At 38.3% G+C, this 17,637-nt stretch overlaps 3 protein-coding genes across 3 annotated transcripts; all 3 read right to left on the bottom strand.

Annotated features, from left to right (window-relative positions):
- Positions 1-514: 514 nt before the first annotated feature.
- On the bottom strand, positions 515-1,248 carry LOC108844233 (biogenesis of lysosome-related organelles complex 1 subunit 1). The gene is made up of 2 exons (XM_018617453.2): positions 867-1,248; positions 515-777 (listed from the first exon to the last, which is right to left on the bottom strand). The coding sequence occupies exons 1-2, from the start codon at positions 1,227-1,229 to the stop codon at positions 685-687; spliced, it is 456 nt and encodes a 151-aa protein (XP_018472955.1). The 5' UTR covers positions 1,230-1,248; the 3' UTR covers positions 515-684.
- Positions 1,249-2,015: 767 nt separating this feature from the next.
- Positions 2,016-3,773, bottom strand: LOC130509195 (uncharacterized). Its single transcript, XM_057004925.1, has 4 exons — positions 3,572-3,773; positions 3,208-3,346; positions 2,925-3,058; positions 2,016-2,840 (listed from the first exon to the last, which is right to left on the bottom strand). The coding sequence occupies exons 1-4, from the start codon at positions 3,736-3,738 to the stop codon at positions 2,171-2,173; spliced, it is 1,110 nt and encodes a 369-aa protein (XP_056860905.1). The 5' UTR covers positions 3,739-3,773; the 3' UTR covers positions 2,016-2,170.
- Positions 3,774-4,766: 993 nt separating this feature from the next.
- LOC108844475 (CBL-interacting serine/threonine-protein kinase 11) lies at positions 4,767-6,514 on the bottom strand. Its single transcript, XM_018617739.2, has one exon. The coding sequence runs from the start codon at positions 6,307-6,309 to the stop codon at positions 5,038-5,040; it is 1,272 nt and encodes a 423-aa protein (XP_018473241.2). The 5' UTR covers positions 6,310-6,514; the 3' UTR covers positions 4,767-5,037.
- Between the last annotated feature and the right edge of the window lie 11,123 nt (positions 6,515-17,637).

Here is a 17,637-nt window from a genome sequence, read left to right as displayed (position 1 = left end):
AATATACATGAAACCATGTAAATTTGATCATCTGCATAGGACCAAATAATTGATTTGGGCAAAAACTTCTCGAATGAAGTGTTGAGCTAACGCAATGACTTATGTTGCTTTTAAATCGGTCAGTAAGAATTTTGTCCACAAGGAGATCAAGTTTTTCTTGATCTACTTTATCAAACACAACAGTACTACTGTACTAGACATGTACGAGCTTCCTTTTCATTTTGGATACTACCACAAAGATTAGCACACCATAACCGGCCCCGAGAATCTTGGTAGCTATATGCATAAAAGCAAAAGATGTAGAACACATTATAGACAAATTTTTCTCTAGAGTCCGCAGCTACAGTCCATAAAAACTGCTTGTAATATTGAGAACCTGACCACAATACTCAACTTAGATCTCAAATCTCTATGAGATGGGCAAGTGACGAAAGCTTAGAGTAGAACGGTTAAATGAGTTTAGGTTTGCCTCAACAGCAAGCAGAGAACGTGAGAGCAGAAAATATAAGGAGACTGAACATAAAAGAGCTCAAGGAGGTAAATGTCAAAACATGATCTCTGTACATTTTTGAATTTCTGAGACAACGGGTTTTAAGAAACAGTAGATAACATATTCAGATAGAAAAAAAAAATTGTTCATGATCTTGCATTGCCACTACTCTTAGACAGAACATCTGTTTCTTCTTAGTGATCTTCGTGGATATTACGAATCGCAGCCGTTATTTTCTTGCAATCAAACTCCATCGTCTTCATCCAATTCTCAAAATCTCCAATCTCCTACATCAAACACACACACATATCCACCATGAACACATACAAACAATCAAAAGACCACAAACAAGACACAAACGAGAGATAAAAGTAACCTTAACGGCGCTATTAACGGCGTGAGTTGCGGCAAGCCACTGATCCGTCTGTTTGCCGAACCGCGCCACCGTAACCGCCAGAGATCTTATCTCCGCCTCGATCCGTTTCTCGTTGACGAAACACTCCTCCACTCCTCCGTTCACCGCCTTCACGAGCAGATCCGCCGTTCTCGCCGCGTGCCTGATCGCCTCCTTCCTCGATCTATCCGTCTTTTCCCGGAGCTGCAGCGACGATCGACGGTTGTCCTCGATCAGCTGGAGGAGACTCGATTCTAGTGTTCCGGCCTCTTCTTCCGTTCTCTCCTTCTCCGTAAACGGTAACACGCGCCCGCGCGTTGACAGCATCGACCTCGGCGTGCTCATTCTTCTTCCACCGGTTAGTTGATTCGGTTATGAATAATTATTATCCCGGCTAATTTCTTGTTATCGGAATATTAAATGTTGCTGCACTGCGCGCCGTTTATGCTCAAGGAAAACGGCACGCATTCTTGATTTCCCCCATAATGGCCCGTTTCAACCAACACTGCGCCTTGACTTGCCAGTGGTTAAATTAATCCAATAATTCTAATACAATCAGATTGTGACCACAATTACTCAAAAGAGGTTTTAACCACAATGTGACATAACGATGAAAAAACAAGTATCACCTAGAAACATTTATTTGGTTCCTACGCTACTATTTTTGACACATCCGGTCACTTTAACCACATAATTAAACCCTTGGTTACAGAAGACAAGACCAAAGCCGATCCTAAAAGGAGACATATCGAGACATCATTTTGGAGCTAACAGTGATCACGTAAAAATTGGAGTGAGATGCTTGGATCTTCTGACACAACGCTGAGTGCGTATTGCCCGAGTGCCTCCTTCACACCGGGGTCTAAATCTCCGAACCTTACACCTAAAGGCAGAACATAAGCAGAGTAAACATGGAGACACTATAACCAAGTCTTCCAGTAAATACACTTCAACACCAAGCTATGGACACCAAGAATAAGAGTTCAATGCTTGTCCCAATAACCACTACACCCAAGGGCTTGTAGCAAGAAATACCAATGGCTAAGCTTCTTCTGGTAAACTCTTTCTTTTTTTAATGTTACGCATTCTTGGTTTACATTAGTTTTTTTGGAGCTTTCAAATAGATTTACATTTTAGAAATAAATAATAGTATTCCATTTTCGACTAAAGGAAAAAATATACAAAGGTCTGGCTTTCTCACAGCCCCGTTATTTCTCACTCACTTTTTATTTGTGCATCGAAAATGTTACAACTTTACACGTATATATATATATATATATGTTATCTTACAACTCTATGAAACAAGGAGACCTTGTCAAATCTATAAACTCAGAAGCTCTTGGCCTCTTCATAGAGGATCCAACTCTGCAGCTCGGTGAGGGAGTCATCAGATCTATCACTTCAACTTCAGTGGTTGATCTGATAAGGTTGCTTCTTCTCCCACCATCTTTCCCCATAGTGGTGTTGTGTGATGTTTCATCTTCAACAATCTCTTCAAAGCCAAAACCACTGAAAGTTGCTAATCTGTCAGTCTCAAGTTCTTTCTCCACAGCTCCAAGGGATCCTACACTGCTACTACGTGATACTTCATCATCATCACTGTCATCTAATAACTCAAAACCAGAGAAATTTGCTAATCTGTCATCAAGTATACCCTCGGGTTCTTTCGCTTTCTCAAAATGTTGACCATGAAGATCTTTTCTACCCTGATGCAAGTCATCCAATGAGCTTGTAGTTGGATTCCTAGGCTGGATTTGGTTGCTATGATCATCACCCTCTTCTTCATTACCATCAAGACTATCTTCACCATCGGATTGAGAATTGTTGTCTCCTTTAGTGAAACATGGAAGATAATCCATAGCACAGACTTGGACTTTCATGTGAGGAGGCAAACTTGGAGAAAGACCGCCGTGGTGTGCATACTTTGATGAGAAATAGTTGACTGTCAGGTTTAAGCTGGTCACCAAGTCACAGATACATATAAGTTATGTCAGTAATTATAGCAGCATAAACAACAACAAGAAGCTTATCTTTCTATACCTATTCCAAGCTGGAAGAGTTAGCATTGTGTAAGCAAGCTTGATATTGCGTGCAAGTCCAGAGAAGGATTTAAAAGCAGCAGCAGCTTCTCTCACTGCACGAGATTCTCTCGGGTGTTGCCAAGCCCACTCAAACTGCAACACGACTTTCTCAAACACATCAGTATGACTCAAAAAGACATTTAAAGCTACTTCTATCCATTTCAAATTGAGAACAGAGTATCTTAAAGTTTGAAGCTTGTGGGGTAACGAAGATGAGATCTTTTTATGGAAAAGAAAGGGACCTGAAGGGCAGAGATGTTGGTAGGGAAACCATAGATACAGAGGACCATCTCCCAAGGACGTTTCTTCTTTGTTCTATATGCACCACTCCTAATCTCTCCATTGTGCTGCCTTATTCTCCGCTTTGGGTTAACCGTGAACCTTCAATACCAAACCGTAATTGAACCAAATTTCAGCATTAAAGAAAAATAGTTTTTTTTTTTGAAGCAGTAAAGCAACATCTTGAAGTCTAATTCAGATTTGACAAGTGGGAGGAGTAACCAATTTAATCAGACAGACAAGCAAATCAATCATTACAGAACATGATCCTATGTTTCGAGGATTTGGAAAGAAGGACAGATCATAGGGAAGATAAAGTAGGAGTACCCGATATAGGTGTGACCCTTGTGACGAGGGCTAAGAGAGGTCAATATGTAGCAGGCGAAGAAGCCTTTTCCTTCTTTTCGGGTGACGAGACGCGACTCATCATCATCGTCACCGACGGGATCTAGGGTTTTCGGATTTGGATCTCTTCTGCCCCTTTTCTCTCTCATCTCTCCTCTCAGCGTCAATTCGACCGTTAGCCGATACCGTACAGTTGTGAGTTTATTTTATCCGGAAGAACAGTGATGGGCCAATTGGTAGGCCAATTTAGTCAAGGCCCATTATCTCAATTTTGAAAGTTATTGAATCTCTTTATCTCAATTTTGAAACTTAGAACATTTCCGATCCAATCAGAATTCTTTTCATTGGAACTCTTAAAAATGTATTATGTATACATCTATGTATGTATAAATATTTGTGAGGTTCACAATTTTTATGGAATCCCATAAACAAAGGTTTTTAAATGGGAGAACCCTATTGAAGATGGTCTTATTAACTCTGTCTCTGTCTGTCAGTTATTGAATATGTCTGTCAGATTTCAAGTTGCATGATTTCCAAAAAAAAAAAATCAAATTAATAAATATAAAAATTTACATGTGTTTCGAGTTATGAGAATTAGTATGGATTTCAATCTAATCGTCTGTTAAAGAAGAGATTAGTCTCATCAAACACATTTTCCCTTCATTAATCTACTTTCCTAACCTATACCAACAACCTAAGAACCCATTTTCACCTCCCCCCTTTTGTGTCTGCAGAAACCAAAAGGTTGGCAGGAACTGTACTTTGAGCTTGGGACATGATCATATGGAAAATCAAATACTAATATTTTTATCTAAGAAAGAATCAAAGCCAAAACAATGATGAGATGATGCATGAGAAAAGACTAGTGCTTATGATGATATGCTTTAATAATGACAATGCTTCCTTAACCTTCACTCCTTTTGAGTTGTGAAATATGTAATCAAATGGACAATAATAGCTTCTTATCTCAACAGTAATAAAAAGCTGCATTGTCTTCATTTTTAAGCTTTGCAAGGAACTGTACAATAACCTTTTTATCAGTTTTCATCACTTGATCTTGAACTTCCATTCAATCATTTCATATGTTCCACGATATAAAATATAATATTGAGTTAAAGAAGAACAAATAGGATAAACAGAATTCCAAAATCACCAAGTGCAAAGTTGAATAAACCAATTACCGTTTTAAGTATCTGAGTTACTGAGCAAACCATTTTCCATATTATACAAAGGAGTAAAGTATCTACAAAATGCAATTTAGCCTTGTAATACATTTTTTCCTTAATAGATACCTACAATTTGGTACAGTATATAAATAGAAATGTAATTTGTTGATATAACTTTGTTCTTTTTTTTTGGATTGATAATTCTAAAAACGTAGTAAAACGCAAATCAATCCAGCCGTTCCAACCACAGCGATTTGGCGTTTGACTTGAAAGCATACCATTTCAAACAGTCGCGGTTGGCGTTTGATCGCAAACGCTAATTAGCTTAACCCTGAGCTTGTTATCCCACATCTCTTTATAGCAATCAGCATCTCCACCTCTCCGCCTCGCCTCCACCACCACAAGCAAATCGTTCAGCCTCGAAATATATATCCCAATTACGAATTTCCCGTTATGCCCTTCCATCTCAAACCCATATTCTTCCTTGGTCACCCTCAGCTTCTCCTCCTCCGCGAACTCCTCCACCACCTCCGCTAACTTCTCCGGCGACTTCTCGGAGAGAAACCTCTCTGACTCGCTGCAACCGGCGAACAAACCGGAGAGATCTAATCCCGACGAGAAAGAAATCAAATCAAAAGCGTTTAAACTCTTCACCCCTTTCAGATCAACCTCGTCGTGGAACTTGATCGGTTTGAAACCTCCTCTAACGAACCAAGGATCCTTCACGATCTCATCAACAGTGATCCTCGTCTCGGGGTTGATATCAAGAAGACGAGAGACGAACCGTTTCAGATCCTGAGACATCCACTTAGGGCAACGATACTCTCCCTTATAAATCTTCTTGTACATGCTCATCATATTCGGATCGTTAAACGGTAAATAACCCGCGGTTAAAACGAACAAAACGACGCCGCACGACCACACGTCAACCTTCGCGCCATCGTACCCCTTTTTGGAGAGAATCTCTGGCGCCACGTAAGCAGGCGTGCCGCACAAGGTGTGCAGCAACCCGTCGGGCCGGATCTGATCCGTCAACGCGCTGAGTCCGAAGTCCGACACCTTGAGGCTCCCGCTATCGTCGATCAAAAGATTCTCCGGTTTGAGGTCCCGGTGGTAGACCCCACGCGCGTGGCAGTATCCGACGGCGGAGATCAGCTGCTGGAAGTATCGACGGCTGAGATCTTCGGTAATGCGTCCGTGTTTTGATATTTTGTTGAAGAGCTCTCCTCCTTTGACGAACTCCATCGCGAAGAAGATCTTGGTCCTCGTGGCCATGACCTCGTGGAGCTTGACGATGTTGGGGTGAGATAAGCGTCTCATGATGGAGATCTCGCGCTTGATGTTGTTGGCTAGGGCGGGGTTTGCGAGGAGGAGCTTCTTCTTGTTGAGGATCTTGATGGCGACGCTTTGGCCCGTGCGGAGGTCGCGTGCGTGGTAGACCTTGGCGAATGCGCCGCAGCCGAGTAGCTTCCCGAGCTCGTATTTTCCGAACAAGGCATTGGTGTTGTTGCTGTTGTGGACGTTGTTGTCGGAGAGAGTTTGGATCTCCGGCATGGGTTTAGAAGCTAGAAGTTCGACTGATGAGAGATGATTGGTTTGAAATAAGCTTGTGAACACGTATATGCTAACTTGTCGTTTTTGTTTTTGTTCTTGTTGTTGTGTTGTGTTGCTTGCTTTGTGTGGAAATGGGGAATAAGAATTTTAAAAGGGTTTGATTAGGTATTTAAGAGGAGGAGATGTATATGCCGAAACGCGTGAATATTCGTTATTTTTCTTAAAATGATTAATTAAGAAGAAAAAAATAGAATAGAGGGTGTAAATTAAGCAGATATAGATGATGCCTAAAACAGGAGTTTAACTGAAGCTAAAATAATGTCCGTAATAAGACGAGCAAAACAGAAATGGTCAGATGTCTCATCCCACTCCCGTGGAATCTGAGATCAGATTATGGAGTATTCCATCCAGCTTCGCAATTTTAGCTCGATGTATATATCTAATTATTTAAATCTTGTAATAATGCATAAATAATTTCAAATTTGTGATTTTGGCTCTTATTCTTTCTGTACAGTACATATAAACTTATAAAATGCTACCAAATACACAAATTATTACGTGGTCTCTGTCATCACTCAATTATTATGTTGTCGATGGTTTCTACTTCTTTTCATTTGCATTACGCGTGATTTTTTCACCTAACAATACCAACACCTCATAACTTCTGGAACTATTTAGAAGCTTGTATTTTTGTTTTTGTCAACTTTGGTCACTATGGAACTTTTAATCCTCATACTGAAGTAAGGAGGGATCGAACCCCTCACGTCAGGGTCCAAAGGCAGAGTTCAGTAACCACTTGGCTACGAACGACCCGGCTTAGAAGCTTGTATATATGGTAAAACTTGTATATCAATAAATGTGTCTTTTGTATATGCGTGCCTCATTTCATGTGATTTTTATTGTTTTGCTTGTGAAGATAGCGACTTGGTTAGTGAATTAATTTCAAACAAAAACATGTTGCATGGGATGGTGTCAGGGGTTATTACAATAGGAAATGATGGCACGTGGCATTATCTCAACGGTGGAACAAGTTGACGCCGGTTTCCAGCTGGACGGTTCAGGATGTGGGCCGGCAGCTCCCTTAACATATCCCGTTGATTTTGAAAAATCGGTGATGAGATACGCTAGTTTATTTAATCTCACCGGAGACTAATTATTTCTGTATTATATAATCTGATTAGAGACTAAATTATTTCTCTATTATTTAAGCGATTAGACTAAATATTTTTATGATTATCGTCTACATGTATAATAGTATAATTGTTTTCGACAGACCAAGAAAACATACATCTTTTAATTAGTATAAGATAGAACATGGAAAATATTATTTTTATTATTATTTTTTATTTATTTTAGGAGTATTTCAAGTATATTGGAAAAGTTCATATAATCTCCTAAAAGATGCTATGGTGCATGGATAGATTTTTACTCAGAGTATTTAAATAAATCGTAAGATAAATTTATATCCGTATGACCACAAAATAAATTGTAGTGGGATGCCTTGAACTAGAATTGCTCAACGATCTTAAATCTCACCTACCATAGACGTTTGTAGTTTGAGAAGTATTATTTTCACATCGTTATTAAAGTTTTACATTAAAAGCTTCCTGCATTTAAACAGGAAAGGAAAAAAGATCATTCAGTTTTCTCAAAAAAAAAAAAATCATTCAGTTATAACCACGCTTTGAAATGCTTGAAAATATTTTATGGCTTTGTTTGAAGATAAACTGTATCCGTATAAAACATGTTGTCTTACTAGTTTGGATACGGGATACCTCATACCTTAGCTGCTTAGCATATTCTTTTTTGAAGATCATATGACTATTTCGCCGTATATAAATAAATCACGTGAGCGATAAGTTGACATGATTACAAGATGTCAACTTAAACCATCTCTAATGGTTTTCTCATTTTTATTTCAAAATGAAGTAAATGCAAAATGAGTTTATAGTTTATTATAATGGGTTTCCTCATTTTTTCTCAATTCTTAATATATTTGTATTTCTACTTTTTATTTATTGCAAGTAGCAACTTTTATTTGATAGAATTTTAAATTATGTTCATTTATTTTAAAATTTTAGATTTTAAACTAAAATCTAACTTTACTAAAACATGTTATTTATTGAATTAATAAAATTACATAATCACATACAATAAAATAGTAAATTTTTATTTAAGCAATACATAATCAATCGAAACATGTTCTATGTTATGTTAGGTTTGTATATGTTTTTAATTTTGTATTAGTTATGTATTTCTGATGCTAATTAATGTTTATTATTTATTTTTATATTATTAGTAATTTTTTTTAAATATAATGTTTATGCATAAAACAAAGCTTTTTCAAAAATTTAGGAATTATTATGCAAATAGAAAAGTTTAACATCAAAATAAGTTTGTGAATATAGTGTTCCCTCAAATATGATGTTACACTATTCACATTCTCATTTTTTTCTTTCTAAAAGTTATGTATTATATGAGAGAGTATCCCCTTATTTTATTATGTTTTCCTTCATTTTGATAAATCAATGGAGACGCTTTGCTAGGATGCATGATATCAGTTTATATATGTGCTAAGGGACAGAAGGTTATCGGGCTTTTTGCTTGTTATATTAGAGAATATACTACGAGCCTAAAGCCTATCACATTAGGAAGCCCGTACATTGAAGAGAGAACAATAATATAAAGCACTGTATGTTGTTAGAATCTTACGGACAAGACAATAATTCATAGCAAGTCATTCTCATTAGTTATTTTTACCACAAGTGATGTACATCTAAACTATTAAAACACAGTACAAATAAAATTTGACTCTAAATTTTGCTCGATAATTACAATTTAATGCCAGTGATTAAAACTCAGTAGTTTAACACTTTTGCTAACCCATTAATTTCATATACCAAGAGCCACCTTGACATTACGTTCGGTAAACAATCAAAATAATTAAAGTTGACCAACACATACCGTAATTACTTAAAACAAACCATCGAAAAATATTTCTTAATAACTAAACCAAACTTCACGAGTCACGACTTAACCTAGCTATGTAAACAATTCCACCGAACAACAAAAATTCAATTGTTTGGTCAATTATATCATTTTACAAAGTATAATTTCGGTTAACCCTAAACAATAACAGAATGTTTATACGGGTCCTTTCTTACACATTACTAAAATGATATTTTTTTTTTGTTCACTACATTACTAAATTGATATAATTCAATATTTCATCATACATAAAATTATCTCATCTTACACATTACCATATGGTTTGAAATTAACCAAAGGATTATAATAAAAACTAATCATCAATTTCAATTTTTATATACAAATATCTAAACTATTAAAACATCAATAAAATTTTGAAATAACCGTAACTTTTCCTAAATAATTTCAAGTACATGTCACTCCTTTTTTACTCTTAACCATATATAATTTTAATAAATAAAATTACAAAATACATAATAAATATTGTTTCTATAAAAAAATCATATGTTCTACACCAGATTATCTAATATTTAGCTAACATAAAAGATTGCAATCTTTCATTTCCTATACAAATATAATTTTTTCCAATATATTGAATTTTGGTAAATAGTATTTACTTTAATTCTGCGGTGATTTTTTCTGATTTTTATACCATGAGTCAATTTCAAATGTAAGTATGTTTTCCAAAATGTTGATTTGAATACGAATTAAAAATGTTAAATGTTTATTAAAATATTTAGAAATATGTCTTTAAAATTTTAATTCAACCAAAGTAATAAACAGACGTGTCATTTTTAACAACTTTTAAAAATTTATTTTCAATCCTTTTATTTTTAAATCATATGGAATTTGGAGATGAAAGAAAATGGAGACATGACAAATACAAACAAATATTTAGAAACAACATTATGATACATATTTTTGTATGGTTGTGGTATTTATGATATTTTATCTAAAGTCTTTTTTTCTTAACTGAGTAGTTTAAATATCTAAACATGGCAAAAGAATTTTGAAAATAAATTTAGAAATCGTAGTATCAATAAGAGACAAAAGAATTGATATCCTAAAGTGAAAAACTCTGGAAAAGAATCCTAAAGTGAGAAACTCTAACGTGTCATTGATCAATAAACATCAAAGTTTTGTTTTTGAAGTTAACAAGAGGATGACAAATCAGAAAATATTCGATTGTACAACTGATATTCGATATCTATGCAAAAAAATAAAAAATAAAAATAACATCCGCACGGGTGTGCGGATCAAAACTCTAGTGTATATACTAATTAATGTACATATTATATATACAAGATAATGAGATATATGAAGAGATCATGGATGAGGAAACAAACTCATACTAGTTTTCTCTCCCAGGCGACTTTTTCGATAAACCTCTAAGACCAACGGTTAAACGGCTCTCATGTCTCTTTCACTCTTTTAACCGCGGGTTTTTGAAGTGCTCATTTCAAAAACTTGCCGTTTTTAGAAGTTTCCACTGGTCCGTTAGCAGGCTTGGGCTTTCCACACCGGGTTCTTCCCCCGACCCGTGGTCGGAGGGACCGCCTCAACTCAGCTCCTCCGCCGGCGACAAGCATCAAAGCCCTCAGCGTGGAAGACTTAACCCTTACAGTAACCAAAATCCATTAAGATCCAAGCCACTCGCAAAACTTCTTGAAAGGAAACTAAGCCTAGCAGACAGCTCTGCGGTTTAAAACCCATCAAAGCCGCCAAATCCAACCTTCAACCTCGTAAGCACCCTCGAAGAGACAAAAATGAGCAGAAGATTCACATATGCTGAAAAGGGGAAGGGGCTTGCTGCGCCTCCTCAACCACCCAGAACAGCTAGAGTCAGAATCCCTCCTGTTGACACGACAGAGCTAATGAGAACACACTCGCTAACCCTGGTAGGTAGAATCACCAACCCCAAATACCAAAGGATGTGGTCGCTGTTACCGTTCCTTGGAGACCACTGGAAAGTCGAGACAGCACCAGTGGGAGCAGATCTGGGAAATGGATGCTTCCAATTCCAGTTTTCGACAGAAAAAGACTTGCTGAAGGTCCTGGAGGACCGACCCTATCACTATCCCCGATGGATGCTTATACTTCAGCGCTGGGAACCCTCGTGTGACCCATCCTTCCCAAACCAGATACCTTTCTGGATCCAGGTCCAAGGCATCCCTCTTCACCTATGGTCAGATGTGGCGCTTGAAACACTAGCGAAGGACATAGGGGAATTAGACAAGGTGGAGATAACCTCGACAAAAGCACGTATGCGAGTCATTATAGATGGACTCAAACCTCTCATCAAAAAAGCCATAATGGAGTTTGACACATGAGAAGAAGTAGGGGTTACCTTAGTCTACGAGAAACTAGAAAGACACTGCTCCACTTGTTGTATGCTTGATCACGAAGAGCAAGATTGCCCAAAGAACGCTGATAACCGGGAACCGACTCATCATAAACATAGCATAATCAATCGATCGAGCCATACACACAGAGAACTTCCACGACAGGGGCTTTCCTCTGAGGTGAGATATAGACCACCTTCACGCTCAATCCACTGCTATCAGAGGGAAGCAACTAGGCGTGAACCTTACCCAGTGACCTCAGAGAGACAGTCTGAAAGATCCAACGCCTCTCATCTCAAGGAGAGAAGAGACAACCCACCCCAGTTGCGTGATGGAACCTATAAACCCCTCTATTCCCGAAATGAACGCTCCAACTACTACAGCCCTCAGGAACTAAATGTTGCTACATCTTACCAGTCGAGAGAATTCAGGAGACATGATACAGTGATCCCTGACAGATCCCAAATCCGTTTTGGTTCAAAAGGGACCTCGAACAGACAGATGTGGGTAGAGAAGCCCAATCAATGCAGAGACACCGTGTATGAGACCCACAACCAGCTTGAAAGATCAGCGTCATCACGCCCTAACCAACACCAACCCACTGAGACTATTCCTGTGGAAACCTTAAACGAAGCAATGACGGATGTAAGAGACGCGATGACGAGATACACAAACTGCTCTGATCCAACTGAAAGTGCAGCACGTAAGGAACTAGGGGTGGGCAAAAAACCCAAACCGAACCGAACCGAACCAACCAAACCGAAATTAAACCGAACCAAACCAAACCGTGTTCTTTATGTAACCCGATTGGTTCATGTTTTACTCAACCCGAACGGTTTGGTTTGGTTTAGGTTTAAACCGAACCAAACCGAACCAAACCGATAATCCAATATCATATACATATATATATATATATATTATCATATTGTAAATTTTAGTTAAAGTTAATTTTCCATTTTTCTTAACTTCCATATATTTTAAAAAAATTTCCAAATATAATTCAAATAATACTATTATATATATTTCTAATCCTAATACCTAAAGATTGTACAAAAAAACCTAAAAACTATAAGCATCTAAGACTCTAAGTAGCCGTCTGTCTCGTTCATCTTCTCCAATAGTAAATAAACTCACGTAAATTAACTGAATGTTCTTTGATTCTTTCTATTTAATTAACAATTTCTATGTTTTCTGTGTAGATGAATAACAAAAACAAGGCCAGCGGTAAAAGAAAGGAATCTGATTCTCCACCAGTACCGCCAAAGCCAAAAAGAAAACTACCATCACGATCACCGGCGTGGGAAGTTTTTACTAAACTTGAAGATGATGAATCAAAGTGCTCATGCAATTACTGTGGTAAGATCTATTCATGTCCATCCACAGGTGGGACTAGCACTTTGATGTCACACATGAAGAAGTGCAAAGATTATTTAGATTCGCTGGAATCTGATTCTCAACAACACTTGTCTAGTGGTGGAAATAATGTTCATGGTGGTAAAAGTGTTGGTATGACTAAACCTTTTGATCATGTCGTGTGCAAGCAAGCAACAGTGAAAATGATTATCATGGATGAGTTGCCATTTTCTTTTGTTGAGAATGAAGGGTTCAGACAATTTTGTGAGACTGTTATTCCTTGGTTTACTATTCCATCACGAAGAACAATTACAAGGGAGGTTGTTGGTATGTATAATGCTGAGAAAACTGCATTGAGGACTACTTTAAGCCTCAATAAGCAAGCAATTTCTTTTACCACCGACATATGGACTGCTATTACAACTTTGAGTTATATGGTTATAACTGCTCATTTCATTGATATGGATTGGCAACTGCATAGAAGGATTATTAGTTTTAGTCCTATTCCTGATCATAAAGGAGAGACCATTGCAAACCAATTTAAAAGATCTTTGGATGATTGGGGTATTGAGGAAGTGTTTTCTATCACACTTGATAACGCAAGCAGCAATGATAAAGCAATCAGCATTTTGAAAGATCGGCTGCTCCAAAAGAACAATGATGCTTTGATAATGAATGGTGAATTTATGCACATACGCTGTTGTGCACACATACTGAATCTGATTGCCAATGAAGGGTTGGATGATATAAGTAAGAGCATAATAAGTGTTCGTAATGCTGTCAAATATGTGAGGTCTTCTACTTCAAGACTAGAATCTTTTAAGCGTTGGGTGGATGTTGAGAAGATAACAAGAGGAAGTGTGATATTGGATTGTGTTACTAGGTGGAACTCAACTTACTTGATGCTGAGAAGTGCACTTAAATATCGAACTGCATTTGAAAAGATGGCTGATATGGATAAGCCGTATGATGCATGGTTCAAAGAACTTGATTCTAATGGGAAGGTGAGGAAAGGACCTCCAACAACTGTTGACTAGGACAAAGCGCGGCATATGGTAAAGTTCTTGAAGTCTTTCTATGACTCAACTTTAGCCTTCTCTTCTTCTATAAAAATAACTTCAAATGGTTGCTATAATGAGATATGCAAAATTCAGTCAAGTGTGGAGAATATGTCTTATAGTCAAGACGTTGATTTAAGGGAGATGGCTTCTGCAATGACAGCTAAGTTTGCTAAATATTGGGAAGGTACTGAGAAGATCAATAAGCTATTAATAGTGGCTGGTATACTTGATCCTCGTCGCAAAATGGTTTTCACGGAGTACAGCTTTGAACTTATCTATGGAAGAGGTAATACAAAGTGCAAAGAAATGTCTAAGTTGGTGATGGATCTTTTGGGGAGAATATTCAAGGTATATAGTGATCGGTACAACACTTTAAATCTACAAGATTCTGCTGCTCGTGATGGTGAGAATGTAACCGAGTCAAGCCAAGAATGTAAGGATATGGAAGATGACAACTTTGATGATCCCTTTTCAAAGTTTATGGTTGCTAAAAGAACAACTTCAGAAGTTGTAAACGAGCTGGACAAGTATCTTAAAGACGAGCTGTATGAACCAGTTGAAAACGACTTGGGGCTTCCATTTAATCTTTTAGAGTGGTGGAAAACAAACAGCTCAAAATACCCAATTATGTCTCTAATGGCCAGAGAAGTTCTTGCTATACCAGTATCTTCTGTTGCATCTGAGTGTGCTTTTAGCACTGGAAGTCGTATTTTAGACCAGTATCGAAGTTGTTTGACTCCTGAGATGGTTGAAGCGTTGGTTTTGACCCAAGACTGGTTACGTGCATCACTTCGTTCAGAAGCAATAAAGACTCTTGAAAATCTAGAAGCAGAAAACCAATTCATGGATTCAGGTAGTTTAGTTTGTTTTTTTTAAGAATCCTAATTGAGTAATGTCTCACAATCTCCCGCATATGAACTAATTTTTTTTTTTTAATTTGTTAGAGTTTCATCTTCAATCTCAGAATGAAAGTGAGCTTCACCCGTCTCTGTAAGCGTACAACGGTAAGCTTTGCTAAGGTTATATTAGTTTTATATAATGCTATACTGGCTCTTTAGTCTATATAAGAGATGGATATTGGTTTGAACGATTATTATCTTTAAGTTATTGTCTTGTTGCAGATTATTCTTGGTGGCATAAAAGAGACGTCTGGATTTTTCTTCTTTCTCTTTACAGTTAAATTGGGTTTTTGATTTATGCTTGGCTTTATAATTTAATTAAGATTTGTTTTCAGTTGGACCATATTTGGTACTTTTAGTTTTTGGATACATTGTTTTTGACTTTTAGTAATGGATTTTTTACCTAACAAAGTTTATATTTTCATTCTTTTTTTATAAGTTAATTATTTTAATAAAACTAATGCTATCATATTTTATAACCAAACCAAACCAAACTAAATCTAAACCAAACCGAATTAAACCGAACCGAACTAAACCCAAACCGAACCCAAACCAAAGTTACTTTGGTTTTAATTGGTTTGAATTTTATAAAACCCAAATTACCCAAACCAAACCGAACCCAAACCGAACCCAAACCGAACCCGAAATTAAACCGAAATGCCCACCCCTATAAGGAACGATTCAGACAGGCAGAAGAGGCTGGTGAAGTGGAGGAAACAACAATCTTAATGATCAGAGGAAATGCACCCACAACCCCAACTGGTGAGAACCAAATGAGTGAGCACCAAAACAACTCTCTAACCCCGCCCCGAATCCCACTGAGACTTGGGCCAATAATGGAGAATGAGGAGAACCTAACTACCCCTGTGACAACGAATGCTGTGATTGCAGCTAAGTGTAAACCTGGAAGGCCCCCAGGTAGACGAAACTTCACACCGTCTCCACTCAGTTTCTTGGGTACTAGCATTCGCCGTAGAATGATGGCTAAAACACAATCCTCTCCCATGAAAAAGAAAACGGTGCCTAGGCCTTCTAGAGATGGAGAAAACCCCCCATCAAACCTAGATTTAAAGTATCAGGGATGAGGACGCCGACTGCTAGACTCAGGACCACAAGAACTGACAAGGCACCTTCTACTTCACAGAGGAACTCCCACGGGATGGATTTTCGGGATCCGTCTTCTCCTCTTCCTTAAAAGTGGTGTGCTGGAACTGTCAAGGGGTGGGGAACCCCTGGACAGTTCGTCGTCTCCGTGAGATCTGCAAAAGAGTAGACCCGGATATTATCTTTCTTTCGGAGACTAAAAATCCCCATAATGTGGTAGCAAAGAAATTGGAGTGTCTGAGACTGGGCTACATAGAAACAGTACCTCCACATGGTAGAGCAGGAGGAGGGTTAGCTCTACTGTGGAAGGAGGGAGTTGAACTTGAAGTAATCTCTTCCTGCAAAAATTACTTCGACACTAAACTATCTTTTGAGGGGAAGATAAGCTATGCTACATTTGTGTATGGAGTCCCAAACAAGAAGAAAAGGAAGCAAACCTGGGATTATATTACGGCTCTTGCACTGATTCGAGATGCGCCCTGGTTTGTATCAGGAGATTTTAACGATCTGACGGGCAATGATAACAAAGAAGGTGGGCCTGCAAGAACAGAGGGGTCCTTTGACGACTTCAGAACCTTTCTCATTGAGGGGGACCTGTACGACCTGAAACACACGGGAAACTGCTTGTCCTGGAGGGGAAAACGCTGGAACCATGATGTTAAATGCCGGCTGGACAGAGCTCTCGCGAATGGATCTTGGTCTGAACTCTACCCGTCAGGCCACTGTGACTACCTACGCTTCGAAAGCTCGGACCATAGACCCATTGTAACCTATTTTGAACCCTTAAGAAAGAAGAAGAAAGGAATATTCAGATATGACAGATCCCTAAGTAAGGTACCTGAGGTTCAAAAGTTGATTGAAGATACCTGGACAGAAGAAACTCAGCTCAGAGTTAAACAGAAGGTGGATAAGTGTAGAACTGCAATCATCAGCTGGTCCAAAAAGCAGCAAGCGGAGATAAAGAATACCCTGGAAGCACTGAAGAAACAACTTGATCAACTGCTGTCTAGTTCTGTCACAGATGAGATCCGCCTGAAAGAAACCAATGAGGCGTTAAGGAAGACATACAAGCGTGAGGAGGAGTACTGGCAACAGCGGAGCAGACAACTGTGGCTACATCTAGGGGATAAAAATACTGGCTTCTTTCATGCATCAACCAAAAAGAGGAAAGCCCTAAATAAATTTGCTGTGCTGGAAGATTTGAATGGGGAGCCAGTGTACTCAGAAGACGGAATTACCTCTATTATGGAAGGGTACTTTAGCACTATCTTCACAGCCATGGAAAGAGAGCCTGGAGTAATGGAAAAAATATTAGATGAAGCAATCCAGCCAATAATCTCATAGGCGACGAACCTGAAACTAATTGCTTTACCTGAGGCAACTGAGATTAAAGAGGCACTATTCTCTATTCACCCTGGAAACGCACCGGGACCGGACGGCTTCTCGGCATGCTTCTTCCAGTCGAACTGGAACGTGGTAGGAGCGGATATCACGAGTGAGGTGCAGGACTTCTTCCGCCTGGGTTGTATGCCAAGAACGATCAATGAGACACACCTTCGCCTCATACCGAAGATCATTAGC

This window comes from Raphanus sativus, chromosome 3 (genome assembly GCF_000801105.2).
Source record: "Raphanus sativus cultivar WK10039 chromosome 3, ASM80110v3, whole genome shotgun sequence".
In the NCBI taxonomy this organism is placed as follows: Eukaryota; Viridiplantae; Streptophyta; class Magnoliopsida; order Brassicales; family Brassicaceae; genus Raphanus; species Raphanus sativus.
Note: the sequence above shows the minus strand (reverse complement) of the source record. Positions and strands in the feature narration are given on the sequence as shown.